At 44.3% G+C, this 24412-nt stretch overlaps 1 protein-coding gene across 1 annotated transcript in view; it reads right to left on the bottom strand.

Annotated features, from left to right (window-relative positions):
- The window catches only part of adgrl2a (adhesion G protein-coupled receptor L2a), a 97657-nt gene that overhangs the window by 63708 nt on the left and 9537 nt on the right, over positions 1-24412 (bottom strand). The window contains exon 2 of the mRNA XM_053430822.1: positions 13186-13373. Coding sequence (XP_053286797.1) covers positions 13186-13261 — 76 coding nt within the window. The 5' untranslated portion in view covers positions 13262-13373. The remainder of the gene's footprint in view (positions 1-13185; positions 13374-24412) is intronic.

Raw genomic sequence — 24412 nt, forward strand, 5'->3', positions numbered from 1 at the left:
TCCTGTGACCATGGCAACATGGTGCAGCGGAGACATTACTGGCCAGATCCTTATCATGGCCTTGTTGACACTCTACCTAATCAACCATTCTGGTCACCCACCCACCACTAGAAAGGCATTTCAATTCCTCTTCATCAGCTATGTGGCAAGCACTGAACTGAGCAGTGATCAGTGCCATTATACGAAAGGCAAACCACTCAGTCGGGGTCTACTCTTTCTTTTCCACAGGCTGAAAATAGACTGTTAGCCTTAAAAATACTGTACATTTCACAACCAACCGGCGTAAATTAAAGTTTAAGTGGTTTTGTGTTTTGCCAGCGATGAAAACAGCTGTTTGCATTTTAAAACACATGATCCCTAAACCTTTTGACACGGGCTTATTGTACACGTTGTTCTCACCTGCTAGTAATTGATTTTGATGGGCGCACAGGACCTCTAGTTCCATGGGTAATAGCACTTTATTACACCGATGAGGAGCCTCTATTTAAAGCTTCCCAGGCTGGCGTTTACTACCGTGTGTAACCTCTGTGATGATTCCGCAGCTGAAGAATGGTGAGAAACTCCCGTTTGTAAAAAGCGACCCATTACATAGCGTCTCCTTGGTGCTGTAACGTTTTAATTCTTTTTTTTCCCTCCACAGATGAGCCAAATCAATCGGAAAGTGACCATCTGGTAGGATATGACTATCAGTGAAGCAGAGACTATAAACAAAATGTCTTCCTATTTCACAGCAACGAGGAGTCATTAGGATCTTCATCAGCCATTTAGGGACAGTCTACCATGTAGTCCCATGAAGATACACATTACCATGATCAATCACAGAGACGTGACGTGAAGGACACGTGAAGTATAGACGGCTGAACGTATGCAGCTTCTGAAGGAGCCATACGTCTAATGAGGGTTAGGGTTAGAACACGAGTCTCCGTCAGCAGAGATAAATTATTTCACTGTTGCTGAGCGTTGATTATTCAACGTAAATGACGGCGGAACTATTTTGCTTTTCATCAGGGCTATCTCCCATCCAGTAAATGGCTTTTCATATTAAAATGACCCTTTGTAACTGGAGTTCCACATGCTTCTGGAGTTAGTCAAGGGGCAGAGCAGGGGCCGATCAAAAGGCCCATTCAGCCACTCACGCTGCTGCCATCATTGTGGCCTGAGCACAAAGGAGCTCTCCAGATTATTTTGATGTGAAACCAGATAATTTTTTCTGTCGAGGGCCAATGAGAAGTGTGACGGGGACGCTCCCGACGCTTGTCGTCCGCCGTTAACGCGGCCCTTTGATTCTCCTCGCCGTTCTGATGGGGAGCCAAACAGCTGCTTGTAAATGAGCTAGCATCTCCACTCGCCGCTCGCCATTATTCGGCACTCCCGAGCCGACAAGGGCGCTTGCTGGGGGGATTTGGGGTTAAAGAAAAGTGTGGCCTATGGCATTAGCCTGGAGACACAGGACACGCAGCTTGAGTCCTGCGGGTTCTGCCACACATACACCCCCCCCCCCCCCCGCAACCCCACCCCTGCATCCCCCCCGGTACGAGCAGAGGAAGTCTGTGAAGGAAAAGAAACCTTTAAGTCGAGACTCTTCCCACAGTGCTGATTCTATAATCCAGAGATATCCTTTACAACAGCGTGTATTCTTAAGAAGTCAGGTCCACACGGGGGAGGAGAAGAAAGAAAATATTGCATATATCCTGCAAACAGCAGGGTATGAGGTAGACTGCTGACTCTGTGTGGCCATTGTAGAAAAGAAATATGCCATTGGTTGGCCGGATTTGAATATTCTTCTTAATGTCTTAAACATTAACTTTAACCCAAGGCTGTGTTTCAGATTTGTTTTTTTCCTCTGCTACGTGTGTTGAAAGCTGACGTCATGTCTTGGGCACGGCTCACAGCAAACGACAGTTACTGATGTCGAGGTTTTTTCTCCTCTGTAATTCAGCCCAGAACATCTGTAGATTATTTAACTCTGACAACTGATGCTGAAGTGATGACTTATGTGCCACAGAGGAGACTGACACGTCATCCTGGCTCATATTTGTATCAGGGATGATCAGCGAGAGGCCTGAGTCATTCTATGAGGGGGGGGGGGGGGGGGGGGGTAATTGATTTTTCTGTTGTTATTTAATCCATTCGTGAGGCACAGTGCAGGACAGAACACAAGTCATTTGAATGCATCCATTGTGATATAGCTTTAAAAAAGGGGGAGGGGGGGGGTAAATATAAAAAAATATGTTGAAAACTGGTTAAGTCTTTGAACTGCACTTGGGCAGAGAGAGGGAAACAGGAGAGGGAAAAATATTGGGAGAAGAAGAAGAGACAGAGAGCAGCAGGGGAACAAGCCTTCCAACCTCATTTGTATTCTCCACCAGGCAATTCACTCCAGTTCATTTACATCTCTGCTACCTCCATAGCAACAGCAGGGGGGCTATCAGGAGCATCTTTGATATAGGTACATGACTCTGAAAAAGATCTTGTCATCTCTTTCTGAATAGACACCGGGAAGAAAGACTGTGTGTTTCCCCCCCCCCCCTTGATGTTGAGGTGAGCTTCTTTAAACAGAAACGTGCCCTGTCAGGGACTTCTCCTTTAACATTTACTCTCTTCCTCATCTCTAACCAGCACATAAGCCTGCACAGGAAATGCCATCATTGCCCAGAAAAAAGGAAATCTGATCCCACAGCTCAGGACTTGATTTTTACTGTGTCCAGACAAAACACGGGCACTTGTGAAGATAGTAGCCAAGAAATGTTCACATATTTTTTTGTAAGTGTTGCCGGCAGACGGAGCGAGAAAGCAGAGCACCGGTAGGAAAACACAGCCTCATCAAATTCCATGTACACTTGTATGTAAATCAACCTTTAGGCCTAATTAAGCTCTATGGGGCTCATCAAGGTCATAAATCCCCTTTTTTCATAATGCATTATTGACTTCACATCATCTGCACATGTCGGCTGACTGCACCCGCACAAGCACACAATGTCATCTCACTGTCTAATATCGGATAGCCCTGGGGCCAGGTGGTGTGTGTTTGGAGGAGAGAGAGAGAGAGAGAGAGAGAGAGAGAGAGAGAGAGAGAGAGAGAGAGAGAGAGAGAGAGAGAAGTGCTTTTTAGGTCACACGACAAAAAAGCAAGGACATCTTGTGGTAATGAAATGGCTGCGATGACCATCAAACAGTAAATTTTGTCTCATGGTCCTTAACAAACGGTCACTGTTAAATTTGAGCCTTGAAGTACAATGCATTATTCGAGATTAGCGCAGATGGGTCAAGGCGTTTTTTGGGCCAATTCATTATGACGATGTTGAGGTAAATTGAGAGCAATCTCAAAAATTCGGGAAGCAAGCGTCCTTCAAAACTCCAGGCAATACAGAAATTAATGATTTGGTCAGTGTCGGGTGAGCCGCGATTACACCTTATATTTTTAATCAAGCAAACTGGCTCATGGTTTGTTTGATTAGCAGTGGACGGGTCTGATGATTCATTCCCCAGGAGTATTGATATAGGGCAGTGCCTTCTATAAGCTACGGTGCTTTTCAGTCCTGCTGTCTGGACGTCATTACTCAGCCTTTTTTCCCCCAAAATATGATACGAGTCATATTTTTCACCTTTCAGACTGGATGTGCTTTGTGATTGTAAGCTCTACTTCTAATCTATATCATTTCCACAGTTTTCCATTACAAATGATGTAGGGGGGGAAAAAATGGATGTATTGGGCAGCCCGGACTTCCTTCTCTGCTCCAATGAAGCATTTGATGCTCTTCGATTCAATAAGGAAGCATTTCCCAACGGGTCAACAGTGGCAGTGCACACAAATGAGAAAGGTCCATCTGCTTGGTTTGCATTCCCAGAGTGCACCTCCTCAAGCCGACCACCGCAGCAGCTCCTCTTCCCCAGCCTCGGCACTCATGTGCATGCATTTGTGCCATATTATTCAGCGTGTTCCTCGACTGACCCCCACCTGGTATTTAAATTCCCAGACCAACCGGATAGTCGAGCCCCGGTGACACGACTGCTGCTCCCAACTGAATTCTTTATGCAGCTTTTAGTCAGTCTAAACCGCAGATTTGCCTCCTCCTCGGTTAAGAGTACTGTCACGTGACGTGAATGATATTTTACTCACATACAGTGGCTTCCTAGGCTCCTGTGTCTCCCATCTGACAGTAATCCATCTGTCAAATATAACTGAGGGACGACAACAGCATCTATTTTTGTTTATTTTGATGATTGTTTGTATCTTTAAATCAAAGGGAGATTCATCTTCAGATTTCTTGTGGTTCAAGGATTACATGTTGTTATACTTTTACGAGAAAGTTGGCCAGGCTAAAATTAAATTTTACTCTTGTTACAATACATCAAGAATTTACTGGCTGCTATTCCTAATAATCTGCTGCTTGAGTCTTATCATGACAAACCTGCCATTGCATATGTATTTTCCCTTCATTGACCTGATTGCCCCCAAATCAAGAACAAATTTAGATTTGTATTGACCCCATGCGAATCAGAGACTGCTCCCTGACATTATCCCCCCTCCATCTGTTTCCAGCCCTCACATTGTCACAGCAGGGGCACTTTGAAGTTCTCATTTGAAGGTTCTATCAGATGTCAGTCTGGTTTTTCTGCCTTAGTTACTGCTTGTTGACTACTTAAAATATAATTTAGTGTGTGCGACGGAAATTAAGGCACAATAGCCAATTTAAAGCAAGAGGAAATGGCCCAGCTGAGCTGAGTCAGTTGTATAAAAGACACACACTTAGACTAAGTGGGGTAGACTTAAAATGAGTTATTTCAGTCATATTGATTTGTTATATTTCCACAGTGGAAATATGTCTTTGACTGATTATTTCCTTCAGGCCATAATTTACTTGAGAGTGGGGGGCTCAAGAGCAGAGACCCAGGCCCTTGACATACGGACGCACTCAGGGGTCATTATGACTCACAAGGTCATACATTGAGTCACAAGGGGTCAAGCTGCAGTGATCTACAAGTGCACAAATGGCCTGAGCTGACATCTGTTGTGTTTGACAGCAAGTGCACCCACACGTCTCTAATTTCCCCCGCTAAATGATAACTAATGAAAAAGGGGAAATGAGCTCAGACAACCTTGTTTTTTGACAGACAACGTATTTCTGCAGCCTTCCTTAGGTCAAGCAGCATTTAGAAAAGCTTCACTGTTTTAAAAGAAGGGCTGAAAGAACTTTGAACAAAAGACAAAAACCTACCAGGGAAACTGTGCAAGTTAACAAGCTTCATAAATGGACACTCAAGAGTTCCTTCAAAGGGCCCTGGTTCTAAATCCTTTATATTTATGGGCGTAGTTTCACCACCCCTCGTTTACAGGAGCCTCTTCAGGATTTATAGCTGCTCTAAATCAGGACTGAAAGCAGGAGGACAAAGAGGATTCCATTGAGGGCAAGCAGGAATATCTTGCATCTGACTCTTGAGCATGAACGGTAGAAGGCTGTGAAATCATAAGCCTTTCCGATGCATTATGTTCTCTTAGCAGAGTCTGTCATTACATGTTCTGCAATCAGTTTTCATTGCATGTCATCCAAACTATAACCACACGTCCCCGTGCTTCAGTGAACATGCCTTTCAACGCCGTCCTCACAATGAAAATGTGATTACATACCCCTCGAACACCTGCAGATTGTTGTTGTTTACATTGGGTATTTCAGCGGATATGGAAAAGCAAACTGACACGCATGAGTCAATGGTTTTTGATAAATGGCGGCTCCCAAGAGACGACTTCAATGCCTCTATTTCTAAGTTGTTCTATTTGCTCAAATCAGAGGGTGCAGAAGAACTAAATTGCTCACACTCATAAACACATGTTATTCACCGTATGTAGCAAAAAGTGCACAGTATCCACAGTTCATTCGTGACAAGTGACATCGCCCTCTAGCTCACAGAAAAAGCTGATGGAGACGGCGATTGAACACTGCAACGCTGCACTCCGTGTGACCCGAACACTGCAGTCTAATCACCTTAAGATTCCACAGTATTACAGTAGCAAACAGGAAACCACACTGCATTTGCCCCTTGACCGGCTGTGCTGGTTCATTTGTCTGACGCAAGGTGAACATGCTGGTTCCTGTTTGAAATACCATCTACACAGGATAATCAAAAGCATGCCCCTCATCCGCCCCTTTCCAGACAGCACTTCATCAGCAGTCTTTCAGTGAGGTCTGTCTGCAGTCCTTGATGTCCACTACCCAGGCTCTAGCAACAGAAAAAAACGAGAACTAAAGGGTCTGTCATACATCATACGGGTAGCTTTGGGTATTTTCTCTATACGCACGCCTTTTTTCACTCCATACACCAGAAACTTTTCAAATCAAACCCTCCGCCCTGGGGTGATGTTGCCTTTTTCTCCCTACCACCACGACTAACAAATGTGAGACAAAGAAACAAGCGAAAACACAACTCTTAAAATGGAGGCATGTCTCTGACAAATTGAAGCCTGCTTATACAAAAATGCCCACATACTGCTCGTCATGTCTGCCACGGCCAGATCAGAAGAGAGCAACAAAAGCACACAACAACAAAATGCTCCATGAACAATGGGTCTTTGGTTATAGACCACTGCACTGGAGATTGATAAGACAGATTTGTCTTCCCATATTTGGGATTCGGTGAGCAGACTGTATGGTTTATCAGAACATGTTTTGTAGATTGCATGGGATAGACTTGTTAGGGACCCACATGGTTCTACCTGGGCAAGAACAGAGTGAGATAAAGCATGACGGTAAACTACAAGGCAGATGGGGACATGCGGATAGATGAGTAATCTAGTGTGCCTGAGATCCCACCCAGCAAGAGCCTCCGCAGAGCTCGGCACCGAGAATGATGGGAGAAGTTAGGTTTCACACTGAGTCTGAAGACCTGTCACGCTGAACCACTCTCCTAGACAAGTCTGAAGCTCAATTAAGGGCCATGTTAGAGGCTGATCCACATGTAGAGAAACACAGTCCTGTTGTCTGATGTGAGAAGATCACAAGACTCCTGACTTCATTAGACGAACGGCCAGATCTCTGCAAATAGCTGGGAAACCTTGAAATAAGTGAGATGTGAAGGGATAAATAGCCTCATATAATACCATTTACATTGCTCCAGCCATAACTGATACGTGAAGGAGAGCAACTGGAGTTGAAAAAAGGCATCGTACCTCCTGCATGAACCGCCGCATCCGAGTCACAGCCAAGAAAGATCCCAGCATGAGCTATGGACCGCGACAGCAAACAAAAAACTAATGATGCTTCCCAAGGTTATTTCCGCATAAATAACCATGACGAAGAATGCTAATGCAGCAGCTCAAACCCACAGACCCAAACATACCACTGGAATGACATTAAAAACATGGGTGGCAAGGGCAGGGAGTTATTAGCTATGAGTTTCACACACTTTGGGTTGATGGAACATCTTTTTACTGCCTCGACCATGCAGGTGAAGGGGTGGTCTGTGTTTGGGTGGGAGGAAGAAGGGTGGCAAGATGTCAGCGCTCCGCTATTCTCCTGCATGACAAACACCAACCTGGAGCCAGCTGTGACAAAGGCCTAATCCACAAAATCCCTCCTTCCTTTGCTGGAAATCCTAATGAGGATTTGAAGTGCTCAGCAGGGAGGAGACCCGGGGGCTGTGGTTACACCTTGCCACTGCTTGCTCTCCCAGTCATTGTCTCCTTATCTCCTTATTGGCCAAGCCTGGCTGGCGATGAAAGAGACGTGACAGCACGGCGGGCCTTCGTACACAGGCCCCACGCCTGCCTGGCTCCACGGGAAGCCAGACTCCCCGGTCTGCTGCAAACCACCGCGATGGCATCAAGCAGTAGGAGGAGAGACAAAGCCAACAGAAGTTGTTGACTGAAGACATATGAGACAAGGAAAAGTTCACCGTCCGCCCAAATGGCTTTGAGTCAGAATCAGTACATCAAATACTGAATTAAGTGGTCAGGGAAAGGGAGGCTGGTGGCGCAGTGTGGTACTATTTTTCTGCGGACCCTACTCAAATAATATCTTTAAAAGATAGACTGCCCAATACGCCCATGGTTCCACAAATACTTGCTTGACAGTTTATTCAGTTTTTTTTCAACATAAAATGAGAAAGAGGCCCCTAGTGGAGAGAATGAAAAGACTGTCGGCAAATACAGAAATAGTGTCTCTGCCTCTGAAGAGTGGGTTTATGATACATGGATAAACTTAACCTGAATGAATTTTGCCTGTTAGACGATTACCTGCTTTCCATGAAAACTAGCGGGCTTGATGTCGGGTCAGGAGAAAAGTTCTGAGGGATCGGGTCATCTTCATGAAGTTATATGAATACGTCTTCCTGGCTAACCAGAGCAAATAGGTAGCGGCGCAGCACTGAGAGTGTCACAATCCTGATCTTGCGAGTTCTGTCTTACATTAAGCCGTGGGCTTCTACTTCCAGTAATTACATTTCAGAACACCTTGATTGTCTATTTCATTCCATTCACTTTGAGGTGAAGGTTTTTAAGTGTCTTCTTTCTTCCTTTCACATGGTACAAAAACAGGACTTTTAAAAGGTGCCCTTCCCTGTTGCCCTTGAGAAATCTCAAGTGCTTCGAAACATTGAAAGCTCCGAGGAGAAACAAAAGCGCGGTTTTCTGGGTGTAAGGAAGCGAACAAAAATTCTCAGCACTGCCACTGAAACACAGCTTTTATATCATTGCAAACTCCTTTATATACCCGTCACCTCACAACCATAACCAGCACCAGCTCCCCAGTAATGAAATAACATGGAGTCTGGAGAAAAACAACAGTACTTTGATTTTTATATATTTCAATAGAGCGGTGTGGTGTTCAACGTATTGAAAAACCACCAATAAACACTAACTTCTAAACAATTCAGTTGATCACAATAGAAGGAGATGGATCACCGTCTGAAACATCAGAAAACTTACCGCAGACGCTTTTTCTCCTGATTTATTCTTAGCCCTCTTTGGTTTCTTGCAAACTTTGCCCTGCCTCTACCTCCTGACACAGAATCCTTGCTCTGCTCTCTAATTCTGCGACACCGTCATTTTAACAAGCTTCGGAAAAAGGCTTTGAAGAGGGAGCGGCGGCGGCGGTGGAGCTAGGTGTGAATTGTTATTCTGTCGCTGATACAGACAAATCCTTTTAACCCCACCAGACTTGACTAAATTATTTTGAAAGACATGTGAGCCAATTTAATCATGTGTTGCGAGGGAAAGTCATCACTGTTTTTTTACATATTGCAAAACAAGAAAATAAAGCATCATTACTTCATAAGCACTTTGTAACCTTGTGAGCAGTTTGTAACCTTGTTTAGATAAGTGCTACACAAATAAAGTTATTATTATTGTCATTATTATAAATTACACCTCATTTCTGCCGGGTTGCTATGGTGACATTCACAGGGGACACAAAATAAACCTGCTGCTTCAAAGAAGATCAACACAAATGCCAGACGGCCAATTTGTGTTGATGTAATACCAATAAATATCAGAGCAGGTCAAAGTTAAGCATGCTGATTAAAGTGATCACAGATCTTGAGGAACATATATTGTCATTGAACGATCCTCTGAGTTAGGGCTGGGCAGTAAATCAATATCAATAATTATGATTATTATATAATTTTTCATCAATAGCATATAAGGAAGGTTTGATACATCAATAGGAGCAAATTTCTGTATTTAATCATATAACTAATAGGCATTTACCGTGCTAATTATCAAATCTTTTTTATCTATGCTTTTTTTTATTTATTTTTTTATTTATTTTGTCCATATCTTCCAGCCTTAATCTGAAACAAAAATTACCCAATAAATCTTTTACTTCAAGTATATGTATATATTCCTTGTGATATGGATCAAGCTCCAGAAGCACTGAAGTCAGCTCCTCCTAGACCGCATCTTAAATCAGTCTTTTGTTGGCTCCTCTTTCATGTCCACTCCACGCCCTACTTTTGAAAAGCTGACTCTACATCTAATAGAAGTTTTTATCCCAAACCCAGATTACCCCCCGATATCTGACATTACTAGAGTAGTACTTATCGGAACTACAAAAAAAGTTGACGTGTAAAATTGGAATGGCTCTTCAGTGAAATTTTAACCAAATGGCCAAATGTACACACGATGACCCTTTGAGAATCATGATTCTTAATATCATATCAGGATTTCCCTATTAATATCAATATTGATTACTGTATCTATGTCATAAGACAGCACCCCTGGGTCTTTTTTACAATTACGGACATACTGTACTGTATTTCAAAATATCTGTATTACAGCAAAATAATTATTATAGTGGTTTAAACAGTTCACTGACTCTAAATGACGAAATCATATCTTCATAGAGCAAGATAGTCACTTCACTATGTATTGACCATAATAAAACTCACAGCGTATAACCCGGTTAATTCCATACCATTAGGTTGAAAGGCTGTAGTCCCCAGGGTTCCATAAATATATACATATGTGTGTATATGTATACACTAACGCACACACACACATATAAGTATAAGTTAAGATGTAGAGAAAATGGATGATGAAGGGCGAGTCGGCTGAGCAGATTAAAACATTTGCGGAGACGAATCAAACAAATGCAGTCAAATGAGCAGAATGAGAAATTGTGTAGAAGGAGGTCAGAGAGGAACACAATCCTCCACAGCCGCAGTATCAATCCCGGCTGTGTCTCTGTGTGTGTGTGTGTGTGTGTGTGTGTTTGCATCCCTTTCTTCAGACATAAAAAAACAAGTGGCAAAAAAAAAAAAAACTTTAAACTATTTACAGCATTCCGCTAACCCATTTAATTCAATTATAAAAATGCATTAAAAAGATATTAGGGGTAGACGCAGTTTAATGAAGCATGTTTACTTGGGGATATTGTTTGTAATGAACTGTTTGTGGGCTGATCTCTGGGGCTGTGATGGGAAAGGGGGGGTTTGGGGGGGGGGGGTGCAACGAGAGGGAAAAGGTGAATGATAAATGTCATGAATAAATGGGCTTTGTGCTTTGTTGTGTTGACTCATTTCTTCCCTTGATTTGGATTGGGCGTTTTCTACAGTTTCGGGTTTTCTGCCAAACTGAGGTCGCTTATCGCTCTCTGTGTGTTTGCCCGGGGAGGGTTCGGGCTGCTGGGTGTCACCTCACACAATCACCTGTCAGCACTGACTCCCATGTACCAAGGTTCACTCAGGACTCTAGATGCACCCTGACCAAACTACAGAGAAATTACAGAGACATTTTAGAGGAGCCGAATGTGAGAACACGAATGTCCGAGTGCGTTGCTCTCTTCTGGAACTTCTCTTGCCAGTCCCCTGGTAAAGCGTCCGTAAAACGTCGGAGTGAGCCCTTGCAGGAAAATGTCACAGCGAGTCAGTGGATGTGTTGATGACATTTCTAACACCCGACGGACACGAAAATGGGAGAACACAAATATCTCAAGATGAAAAAGACGCGGGTCATACACATAGCACACACCCAATCAGATCAGTCTACTTGGAAATTCAAGAGCTCCTGGTGTGAAAGGTCGACACCGGAGTCAATCTGCTTTAAACCACAAAGTGTGATTCCTGCAGCAGATAACCTCTCCGTCACGTCCTGCCTCCTGCATGCTGCCTGTTCTACCCTCACACCCCCCCTCGCCTGCAGGCTCCATACAATAACCTGTTTGGGGGTACGAGTCTGGCCCGAAACAATCTCCAGCTGCATTCTTCATATGTGAATGGCAAACTCCACAAAACATCCAGACCCATTTCCATCCAGCAGACAGGAAGCGACGTATTAACTTTGCTGAGGAGCATGTGATTTTCTCGACGACACACAGACACCGGTGTCTCATAACCACAAACTTTTTTGGACATCTCCATCCGTGTCTTCCACTATGTGTATGACGCCACTTTTTTACCAGTACATTTGCAGTTCGGAGTCCAGTGCATGTCTGAAAGCAGCTTTACAAACACCTCTCACTCTGTTTTTTTTTTAAAATAGAGCTAATGTCTGCGTTTCATCGGAATCCCTCGCTGACTTCCCACCTTACAAACACTGTCAACACCCTGCGCCTGGTGAAATCCGATGTACTAAAACATGTAACAGAAACTCCACGAGGAGCCAACTGTCTTCCCTGCCCCCCAACCGGGTTGACACCCAGATCTCAAGGCTGTAACATCCTTTCTTGCAAGTGGCATGCGTCGCTAACACATACAGAATACATATGTACAGAAATAGTCACGTTGAAGTGATTTCTGTGATGTGCCTCCTAAAGCCACCGGAGCCCTTAGAGACCACACACTACTCAGATTGCACACTTCTTATATGGAAAAATCAAATCCAGGCCAGATGATACAGGGGAAACGCAGATATCATAAATCCTGCCAGTGTGATTTGCTCCAGTGTAAATTAGGCATCTTGAGAAAATGATTACCTCCCAAACTTTAATCAGTAATATCACATTACAGAGCTATTTTTTTTAAATCAATCAATAAAGCAGGTATAGTGAACAGTTTGCCAGCGTTTATGTTGGCACCAGCCGACCAGATCGGTAATGTCTTATCTGATGAACTGCACTGAAAAGATGCCAACTTTAGTTTATTCTAAATCCAGTCATCAACCGTTTGAGAAATGTGCCTCTATTGCTTTGATTAGATGCTAATACGAACGGGATACAGTTTATGAGACATGGTTCGGATGCATAAATCTTGCAATTACGACACAGCTGAGAGTGATTTAACGAAAGCTAAATACACTATGATTAAAGCACATCCGAGCTTTATACTTTTCGAGGTGTGAAGTCTGCGTGCCCACCGTGAGGCAGAACAGGTTTTAAGCGAGGGATTCACAAATGGATCCGGCTCTGATGCCACTGGGAACAACTGGCGCTTTCAAGCAGAAAATCTCAGACAAATCACAATTTACCAACTAATGAAACCACTCAAGATTATCCCCCATCCGCCTCTGCCCACTGTCCTCAGATCTGCATTACTTACACCGCTCGCTCTCAAAGGAGCAGCTCTGGCTTGAGTCACAATTTCACTGCTCATGCTATAAGTAAGACGACGGAGATTCCTGGCACCGGCTGCCACTGAGCCTGAAACAATACCCATTCAAAAGATAATCTAAAAAAAAATACTGACATGAGATCAAAACACAATGTTTTTATAGAAGACAAAGACGACGGCTTTTTTTTTTTTTTTTTTTTGACTTACCCTCTGTGGAGTGCACTTGGGCTAGTGTGATGAGGAACCAGCAGAAGGTGTGTAGTTTCCACAAGGAGCACGCCATGGCGCCAGGCGGTGATGGTCTGTGGCAGGTTGGCGTCGGGACTCAAAAGGCTCTGATTAAAAAAGTCCAAGCCGACCGCTCTCAGAGATGCTCATCGTTGATCCTCTCTCACCTGTGGAGCAGAAAGCGAGACAGACGGTTCAGGTCAGGGAGGAAAATGTATTCCACGTGCCAGCTCGGTCCCCTGCCTGATTTTACAGAGGAAGTCACCAGGTCACACTCGATGCTGCATATACATTCCAAAGCAGCATTGAACCTGAAGCTGTGAAATCCTACAAACTCCAGCCAGCCACTAAAGTAAAACCAGCTCAGAGGGTCAATAGTCCTGAGGAGGGGAAATCCCCCTGATGGAGGCCGAACGTTGACCAATTCAGAGTCGGGGAGGAGGAGCAGGGAGGGACCAGTGATATTATCAAACAGATAAGGGCCACCCCCCCCCACCCCCATCTCCTCGTGACCCATAACAAGTGATGCTAACCTGATCAGTGCTGCGTCAAATTCAGATTTCTACACCTACCGCAAAGGATATATTTTTACTTTCAGACTATTGTGTTTATTTTAAAATGTTGCTTCTAGATAAAGATGTATTTGAAAAATTTGAATTCCTTCCTACAGGTTTAAATTGAAAGGATTAAAACAACAGAACAAAGTCGAAACTCACGATGTCAAATGACCTCACAGTGACGTTGGATGCTTTAATTATCCATGGAAGCAGCTCGACATCCATTAGTCAGAAAGCTTTACGTCCCACCACAGTCACATCGGTTCACATGAGCTTGGAAAAAAGAGCAACTGAGGTAATTGAGTAATTATTTTTAGACAGTCTACGTGGTCAATTAAAGATGCAGCATAATGCTAATAACCCATCTGCATTTGTTTGTTAGTTGGCAGCATTACACAGAAACTCCTGGATGGAAGAAACAATGTTTTTGTTGGGATCTGGATCAGGGGGGCGGATCCAGGATTGTTTATTTTCACATTGCAAGGTTGTTATTTTTAAACATCTTCACCAATTTTCCAGGGAATAACAAATGGATTAAATAAAAGATGCATATTTAAGGAGCCGATAAAAATACACCATGGCACTGTACGATCCCTCCCGAGTTCTATTCTAGTTTACAAACTGTAAACAGTCTCATATGTCACCATGTAAACCGCTGAGTCACAATTCCTTAAATAAATAACTGCGCTACATTATAAGGTTAAACAAGTAGAATCCTTTACGACTGCTATTTCAGATGACTCAAGAAGAAACAGTGCTTCTGTTTGACTGATACTTTGTGACCCCCCCCCCCCCCCCGACAAAAAAAAACCTGAGCAAACAAACAAACAAACACATGAAGAAACACCACGAGCAAATGGTCACTTCTTTGTTGTGGCCGACCACAGACCACCTTATCTCCGCAGCCCCTCCCTCTCTCTCTCTCTCTCTCTCTCTCACACCCCCCCTCCAAACCTGAATCCCTCTCTCCCCACCTCATCCATACCTGCCCCTCTAGTACTCGTCTGTTTGACTGTTTGTTTTTGCTCTCTTTGGCTACAAAAGCAAATGGCCTCCTCCCCTTGTCATGGATACAGCGCCGGAGCGGTGTCGGGTGAAACCTAATGCCTACCTGCGCGCCCGGGCATGTGTTGCGCACCACTAACAGCTCCCTTTTGTCCGCGTGTTTACACTGCCGGGCTAAGCTCAGTACTCTCACTCCTGTGAACCATTAGCACATTCACCATGGGATATGGCATCGCTAAGGCAACAAGGCACATAGGACCCCATTAGAAACTGTTTTTTTTCTCCCCTTTATTTCCGCGCATTCAAAAACAACATTCCATTTTTTTTTTTTGTGCAGCGTCTGCCACCTGCGATTGCTTGCTGAGATTCAGGGGACCGACTGTTATCCATCACACTCGGAGCTAACAAGAGAAGTGAACTGAAGAGACAGTGAGGAATTTGTTTGCCGGGGAGAGCCGGAGCCGCAGAGAGCCGGCCCCGGTCGGCTCCTCCACCGGAGGATTCACAGGCTGAGCGCTCTTTTGATCTGTTTTGTCTGGGTTCTCAGACTGGTGTAATAATTCATCATCCAGGAAAACATGCGGAGCAGCACACATTAGCCAACAAAGTTATAATTAAACCCCGCCATAATCAGCTCATCTGGTATGACATTACGCCTCACCTGAGACCTCTAATTTTAGAGCCATTTAACAGAGGTTAACAGGAACAGGAGCTCCGCAGCCACAGTGTATTTAGTTTCGATGGAATAATGTGCAGTCAGGAGACTCGGTGAACGACAGAGGATCGTGAAGACCAAACACTGGATCCCGACAGAGACCCCTAACCCTTGTTGTCTTCAGCTGATGTGTGCATGCGGCAGCAATTAAATTGATCAGGAAAGTGGCTTCGAATAATCAGCCCACGAATGAGAGGGTTCAGAACAATGAGAGCTTAAGCAGATTGTCTCCACAATAAAGCAGTACAGTAAGCATATAGGCTTAGGCATCCTCATCCGCGCACACACAGAGTCTTAGCCGTTACTGTTTGGTCCACTTAATGAGACAGACAACACTTAGATTACACACACACACACATTCACTTCACAGATCTGAGTCATGATTATCCCATTCAGTCATTACATTCTCCCACATTAAGTAATTTACTGGGAAAACTATGATTAAAGTAACAGCGTTAACATGCTCCACAGAAACCAGAGTTCTGTAATAATAGATTGAGAGTTTACTCTGGTGTTTGATCTGTAAATGAATGTGAGTAGGGACGGGTGACGGGCTATGTTCAAACGGGAAAAAGAGAAAGACACAACAGGTAATTGGATTTAATGTCGTGGCTGATCGGTGTATCTTATAAATAATGAATAGATTTTCTTTTGGTGTTTTTAGCATTAAATCTCACCGAGCGGTTCAACACAGGCACTTGAGGTGTTAGTTGTTGCATTAAATTTGTTTCACCGTCACTCAAAGGAATGAGTTTTATTTTCCCACCATCCCCTGCCTTGTCACTCTTTTATCAAATATAGTCCCACTTTCCATCTGGCTCGCTCCGTGACCTCTGCGGTGCACGCACAGAATGAGAACACCCGACACTATGGGATATACATGCCAAGTGCAATTTCAGAGACTGATGCTGCGCCTGCACGGCTCGCGACCTTGACACGGGCGGGCTAACCTGGTTTAAGGTATTTACATTACAGGTGAAATCATTTGTGTTTTGCCCCACACTGGTCAGACCAGAGTTATTAGTGTGCACGTGAGCACGCTGATCTTTTCACAGTCGGGATTAACGCTGTGGATTACGTGCTGCACCAAAACACTAACCCCTAAACTACTTCTTTAATCCCCAAACTACTCATTCCACATGGTATTTTCTGTGATTTTGCAAATAGAATACCATATGACAGAGCACCTTATTAATGACTATTATTAGAAGTATGCATTCAAGTATGTTTCTGAGTCTTTGGAGGCTGTGGGTGTTTACATATGTAAAAAAAAAAAAGCCTGAGATAACAGTGTTGAGTCAACATGATTTTTCCTGCTTCCCTGTCATCATTGCTTAGTGCAAAATCAGAGGCAGCATGCTCGACAGACCTCTGGTGTCAGTACGTGAAGACAAAGACAAGACGCCATGAAACAGTTCTGCCTCCGAGGCAGTCGAGACCCCCCGCCACGGAGAAAATGCAGAATGTTAAACCGTAGTATGTGGGGATGGGTGTTCTGTAAATCGATGATAACAGTCCTATACTTTAATATGTTCTGTATCATGCTGTGAGTGTTTAACATGCTGAGGCACCAAAGGCGCAGACTGAAGGGAGGCTGCCTGGCTGCCATGCTTCTCATTAACCGTGCAGAGGTCTCCCCTCTCAGCTGGGGGTTTCTCTTCTCTCTTCACCTTGTAACACAAACCGCCGCAGACCAAACCTTGACTGTTTTCTCAAATAGCCCTCGACTGGTCGGCGGGATCTCAGAGCAGGTTTTACCATCTGCAGCGAGGCCAAGGTTTGGATTTTTCTTGTTGTTTTTTTTAGAGAGAGAGGGTAGACAAACGAAGAAGAGCATCGAGCTTGACGCCGCTGCTCCTCAGGCAAGGGACACATGATTGAGGCGATGTTCTGCTGATGGTTGAGCACAGACTGCTAAGATGTCAACAGGCATCACACGGTTTGGGCTAAATATGAAGCCGCTGCACACAGATGTTTTGTGTGTTCGGAGAGACGGAGAAGCCACAGGAGCGCTGAGCCCGGAGGCTTTAAACACATGTACACTTGATGTATTCGCCTTGTAATTGACAATTGAGTGACACAATTGTCAGTTGGTCTTCTTCAAGCAAAAAAAAAATGAAAGGGTTGGTAACTAGGAGGAAGGGGGTTATTAGGAGGGAGAGGAGGGGGGCTGATTGAAAAAGGACAGTTTGAATTTTGAATGCAGCGGGGGTCTGAAAACAAGAGGCAGATGTGAAAGAATGCCGGGCTCCTCAGACAAAGCTCCCGGTTGTCCCTCTCTAGCTGTTAGAGGACCTCAGGAGAATAGAAGAAGAGTCCGGCCTTTCTACTAAACGAGGTCTGGGAGAATGGAGGGGTTGGAGGGGGCCCCGGAATAAAGAAGCCCAATTGGGGGAGGGGGACTGGAGTTACAATAAGAGACTGACAGCTTGCAAGTCTTGGTTGACCCTTGAATTAGCCCCCGAGCTTTCAACAAATCTCAAGAAAGAGTTGGGATGTTAATTGTCACGGAACATCAGAGGGATGCAAAGGAAGGGAAATATGGGGCCGGAGATCTACAGAGATGTAAATCAGGAGCAAACTGACCGACCACATGTTGAATGAGGCGAACCCATTCGGTTTCTACTGCATTTCCCCCCCAACAGCCTCCTCATGAATTCATACATGCTATTGGACTCCTCTTATCTAAGATTTTCTTGCCAATTTTGAGGAGGAAAAAGAAAAAAGAAATACTTGGGGGACATAGAGCTCAGTTAGAGAACACTCAGCCTCAGCTGTGGAGGAAACATATTCCCCAAAGAGATTGGGTCCCCTCTTCCGACACCGCTGAAGATGTACAATTTGCAAGCGTAAATCAGAAAATTCGCACTCTAGAGGGGAGAGATTGGGCCGGTGATCGGATGAGTCTGGAGTCCTGCTGAGTCAAATATGGGGCAGGGAGGAATCAGAGGATGACCCCTCCGCTGAGGGGAATGATTGAGAGCAGTGCAGGGCCCGGGGAGCTGAATGACACCCAACCAAACACTCTTTGACTGCTGGTGCCCGAAACAAGGGCCCTGACCCTGACAGGAGCTCAGCCAGGGAAATACCAGGAACATGCTGCTCAACAGGACAGGGCGGCTTCTTGAGAGGAGAGGGTGGGGGGCCGAGGGTGGGGGTACTTGGGGAGACGGTTAGGGAGAATTACATCTTTGAGACAGAAGAGAAAAACAAAAACAAAGAGAGGGAGAAGGGGGGGAGGGGTCGTTTTTTAAAGCTGGCAGATAACATTTCTGACGAATCGTTACCGTGAACTATCATTCCAGATAGTTCACAACCAGCACAATCCAATTTGTCTCATCAGGACATCAATTTTTTTTTTCTTTCATAATTTCAGCTACTTATCATTTCCGGTGTCATCTCACCCGTTTTATCTTCTGCCAGCAGATCCAAACAACTGTTTTTGAATCTGCGGATCAGAATACGCAAATTAAATTAAGCACTGCCCAGCTTCTCCTGCGGGCTGCACTGTAAAAGCCGGAGCATGTGACATAAGCGTGGTGCCTGTCATGCTCGTTGCTCTCAGTGTTTGCGCCATTCATCATTTTTACGAGCCACTCAATTAATCGATTAGAGTACTCCCCACTGGTCAGGACATATGGCTACTGGATAAAGCAGTCATGAACCAAACCCCGGAACACTCCGGCTCATCAATACATTTATGGAGACAAAACTAAAACGTAGGCGTTGTTGGGGAAAAAATTCACGGGACCGTATTTTCGGTGCAGATTTAAACGTGGGAGAACTTTGTTTATCAGTGAGTAATATTCTTATGTTCGCTGTATATGTTATTTATAGGTCACACATGTTATTTTCCAGCAGTGTCCTGAGGCACTGACAGCTATATTGCCCTGAATATACTGTATATATAATAAACCCCTAGGTTCATAATCCATTTAGCAATGCAACAAAAATCCTATTAGCACCAACAGATACCAACACCTGTCTGTCCACATGGATTATAGTCAGATAATTTCCGTGGTACCAGAGTCTTAATACAGGTTCCATACATTTTTTGTTGTAATTTTGATGTTTTACCGGGAAGTGAAGTGGATTATCTCAAATGAAATTTGAAAATGTCATTTCCACTTGCTGATAGCACAAAACTATTCCTTTCAGGTCTGTGGAGATAAGAATGATTCAGCCAGGGCCGTTAAACGGTGTCTTTGCCAAATGTTCCTCCGCTTGGGAATTAATAGGCTGACATTAATACAGAAAGATAAATAGGAAGGTCGGGAATGGGAGCCCTGCCATTATATGGGCATCTCATGGCGATAGTACCTGCCAATCAAGTCCAATAAGTCCTTGACACCGCAGTGATTCACCTTGGAATACACAGAGCGTATGCAGTATGTAGTGCATCCTCTCCTGTCCAGAAACCATGTCCAATTAGGATGCGCACATACATACTTTCAGGGTTTGTGCTCAGAGAGCGCGTTAGGACACAATAAAAGAAACATTTGTGATCCAGTTTACCATGGCTAAATTAGTCAAAACAAATCAGGGATTATACAAACTGAGCTCGGCAGTTGGCCCAGACACTCTCCCTGAGTCATCTTCTCAATTTCAGCCCAGGTACATCATTGTTGCGTTCATGCAAAAATAACACAAGGCGATGTGGCCAAGCAAAGTCGGGGACAAAAACACGAACAAGTGCACATGCAAAGCCACAAAGAGCAACTCGGTGTCAGGTGAGAAATGTTTAAATTATGCATGTCAGCCGGCTTCAATCTGAACTGTGGGGGAACAAATAACTCAACAGCGGCGGTCAGAGATTCGCTCGTCGAAGTCACGTTCACTGAAAAACTGACGCTTCCCTTTTGGATGCTCAGGGCCTGGTTTGAGTCTGCGGTGATAATGTGGTGTATTTACTCGGATATGCACCAGTAAGCTGCTTTTTTCAACCCCCCCTCCCCCCCCCCCTCCCTACTCCCTTGTAAAAATGAGCAGCTGAAGGGTTAAAAACCCTGCTTCATCCTTCTATTAAGGACCTCACCACCAATAATGCACTGTGATCGTGAGGCGTTATTAAACAGGATGATTAATTTTTAAGGTGGTGGGCAGCAATACAAAACATGAAGAAGGTAACGGAGAAGATGACTTGTGAGAGACGTTCAAGATGGAAGTGGAGTGAGCGTGAAAATAAGCCACTTATCTGCCTTCATTTCTTTCCTCATCTTCACAGAGCATGATGCGGGAAACAAAAGAGAAACGGAGCAAATATCTTTGGGACTAAACAATGTGTGTGTGTGTGTGTGTGTGTGTGTGTGTGTGTGTGTGTGTGTGTTACTTAACCTTGAAAGGCCCCAAAATCCTTCTCCTCTTTGTTTGCTTCGCTTGTCTCCTCCTTTTGTAACCGGTATATTTAACCAAGGCTTGATACTAGCTTTTACCGGGATTAACCTCATCATTGCAGGAAAGCGTATGCAATATAGTTTTTGTGTTTGTTTCCATTTCTGTGAAGAAGACTTTTCTGACATTACGTAAAAAACATAAAAGCACAGAAGCTTGGAAAGCAGTAATTGCATTTCTGGAGTGGTGGACATTTAGATTTTTGATGGGTGCTAATTCTTCAGATGATAGGCACTGCGCAAAATGTGGCCAACCTTGGCCCGGTGTCTAATTGAGGCTTTCAACCTTTCTGCGGCTCAGAGGGACAAACAACCAGAATAAGGGACACCGCACAATCCTAGTCCGCACCAAAATAGAAGACGACACGAGGACCTTACAGCAAAGGCATTCCGACGATTTGAGCAGAAGAGCGGATCTCATGAAGCCGGCGTCATCCCGGCAAATTTCTGTCTTAAATTGAAAAAGATGGCACGGATGCGTTTGTCACACAAGGCAAGTGGCACATGTCAACCTAAAACGAGGTATGGCAACTTGGCTTGTCACGAAGCCCACGACAAAAGAAGTGGGTGTAGTCGTTTCCGGATACCATCACCTGTCAGCCGTATGTCTTCACTGAGTACCGGCCCGACAGGTAATGGTGCTTGTAAAACCTGATGACGGTATATTGGCTTTTATTCAAAGATATACATGTCGTGACAGTGTCTCACAGGCATGTAGCCTCTGATCAGAAACGAATGCACTCGGCTGCATTATAACAAGGAAACACTGGTGGCGTAAAAGAGAACACAAGCACAAAAGAGTCATTTAAGTTGCTTTGAATTTCCAGGCTGCACATCATTAGACTCCTTGGAGCAGTTTCAGTGTCACTAATCCTGATCCTCTCCCCACCTTCAGAGAGGGGGACAGTTTTGGGGGCTGGGCCTTCTCTACAGCGCTCATTAGCATAACATCAGGACTGAGTGGGGGGATTGTGATGCAAACAAGCACCCATTGGCTTGTTCCTGCCCCCTATTTCAATAACTAAGGTGCTGCAGGATCTCTCTCCTTCCTGCCTACTGTACAATGGAGCAGCATCTGTGGGACGGAGTGAGTGAAGGTATTTATAGACCAGAGCCTTCTCCAGCTCGGTTCGGTTTGAGGGACGTCAACTAGCAAACACCTCGCTTGCACTAAATGGATTCCAGTGGTAGCAGATGACAAAACAGGGAGAATTATAAAATGTAATGTTCAAGATATTCGCTTAAAGAGCGCAAAATCACAGAGGCAAAAATTATCTCTTTTCAAGAATGTCCCCCGGCTTCCCACTGACCATGAGTCAGGCTTCGGGCATGACATGATTTTAAAAATTATGTAAATGTCTCCATGGCTTATGTTATCATCTCCCGCCCCCCACAATAGGACGGCAGATACGGCAATCGCTGCTTCTGCACCTTGTGTATGTTTAATATGTGTTTGCTCTTTGGTGATAACAACAACTAAATAAAACAGGCGGGGAAACAAACAGGGCTTCCTCTTTTTATTTGTTTCCTCAGAATAACGAGACCAAAGTCGAGGGAGTCTGAAACCACAAGGAGAGAGAGAGCGACCAGGCAAACGCAGGGCGACTGTGAAAGTGGACAGCGATAAAACATTTAACAGGAAACTACCCCCCCCCCCCCCCCCCCATCCCCCGTTCATAAGGTCCTCCTGTTTTGAATAACAAAGGGATTCAAATTCCCAAACAAACTGTGGAAAGTCGACCAATTGAACGGCCAGACGATAGCGGATTGGGGTTCGGGTCGCACCTTTGAACTGCAGCGCCGAAGGAAGGATGAAGCCGAGATGTTAATCTACGAATCTCTGTACAGGTAAATCCACTGAAGTGTAATTGCTGCAGCTCTGAGTTCTACAAAATAATGACGGGAGAATGGGACACACTATGAATAAGAAGTGAGTGTGATAAAGTCCCGTGGTGGTGGAGGTGGTGATACTGAATTTCTCTCAACAACCAGATTCCACGTGAGGCGTTTCCCTACACAATCAAATGGTTGGTCGATTATATCAGAGAAGTAATTAAACCTCTACTTTACACTATTTTTGAGTGTTAAGTTCGACGTTAAATATAAATGATTATTTTTCATTTTTTATCTCTGCAGCAGAGTAAAAAAATACCTGAAAATGATTCATAACAAATCACAGGAAAGAAAATGCTAATTAAACGGGATATGGATTAAGGCCTAATTACGAGCATATTCTTGTACTTTATTGTTAACCAGGCAAGGTGTTATCTAACAATTCATTAAGTCAACATTTATCACTATGCAGAGCATGATTTCAGCATCTGACAAGAATTCATTAATGATAAACTGATGAAGAACAAAACAGCGGCTTCAAAAGCAATGTGTTGATTTGCATCCCATAAAGTTTAATTACAGTCACTCATATTGTCTGTGTGAATAATTACCACATGTCAATAACATTTAAACTTTGAAGGAGAACTAATAAATATATAATATCCTGTCCTGAGAATATTTTTCATCTCCGTCTCAGTAGCACTTCTTGTTTGGGGTTACTTTAACACCAGTTGTATGAATAGTGTTGTGTAAACTTCTGTTTAAATACCAAAGTACTACTAGAGTGGCTCTAGCGGGGGTGTCTCTCAGGGACTGGGGTGTGTATGAGGCCAGGAGTGAATCATAGCAGCAAATCCAGTGTTGTACTGGCCATCAGGCACCCTGGGACAAATCCCAGTGGGCTGCCGCATCGATGGGCCAGTGGACCGACAGAAATCCATAAAGTTTTTATGGATTTATCCACTTGGATCCCCCGTCCCAGAGCTGATAAGTCTGAGTACAACCAATACAATAAACTAGGCTACATCGCTGACTGTCCCCAAGTAATGTCTGCACCTGCCTCCGTTTTATACACAGTACGCACAAGGGCCTATGAGACTTTCCAGTTGAGAGCAGGTCCCCCTCAGTCTCACTTTTATTGTCTGTATCACATCGTTTACAGTGCAGACGATCATAGACAGAACTTCTAAAGTCAAACTACAAATCTAATCTAAATATTCTACCTCACCATCTCACTCAGAAACATTTTCGTGCAAACTTTTCCATCCTCTAGGTCCCTGGCTCTCCGGGCTGCCTCGCCCACCTCCGGGCCTGCTGGACCTATTTCTGATGGTAATGGCTGCGGGAGCCGCATCCTGTCAGCTCACTCCAGACTCACTAGTAATCAGCTCAGGCTGATGAATGACCGAAATGCCACTGGCTCCACTTTCTGCAATGACGAAAAATGCACCCCGTGGACGCCTCCCATTTGACTGTCCTCTTTACACTGCCTCTTTTCTCCATTTCCATCAACCACCAAAGAAATCCGGCTCATCACATTGGTTCAGCTGCTGATGCTGATGCTAAAAATGAAACATGTGTTACCGGGGCTCAGATGCGGTTACATGGGAGTTCGTGCAGCTCGCTCAGAGCTTTGTGTCTGGTCATCATTTACCCGTGGTTTAGATTTTTATCACTGGGTGATTTCGTAATCACAAACACATTCG

Source organism: Pleuronectes platessa, chromosome 9, assembly GCF_947347685.1.
Source record: "Pleuronectes platessa chromosome 9, fPlePla1.1, whole genome shotgun sequence".
Classification (NCBI taxonomy): Eukaryota; Metazoa; Chordata; class Actinopteri; order Pleuronectiformes; family Pleuronectidae; genus Pleuronectes; species Pleuronectes platessa.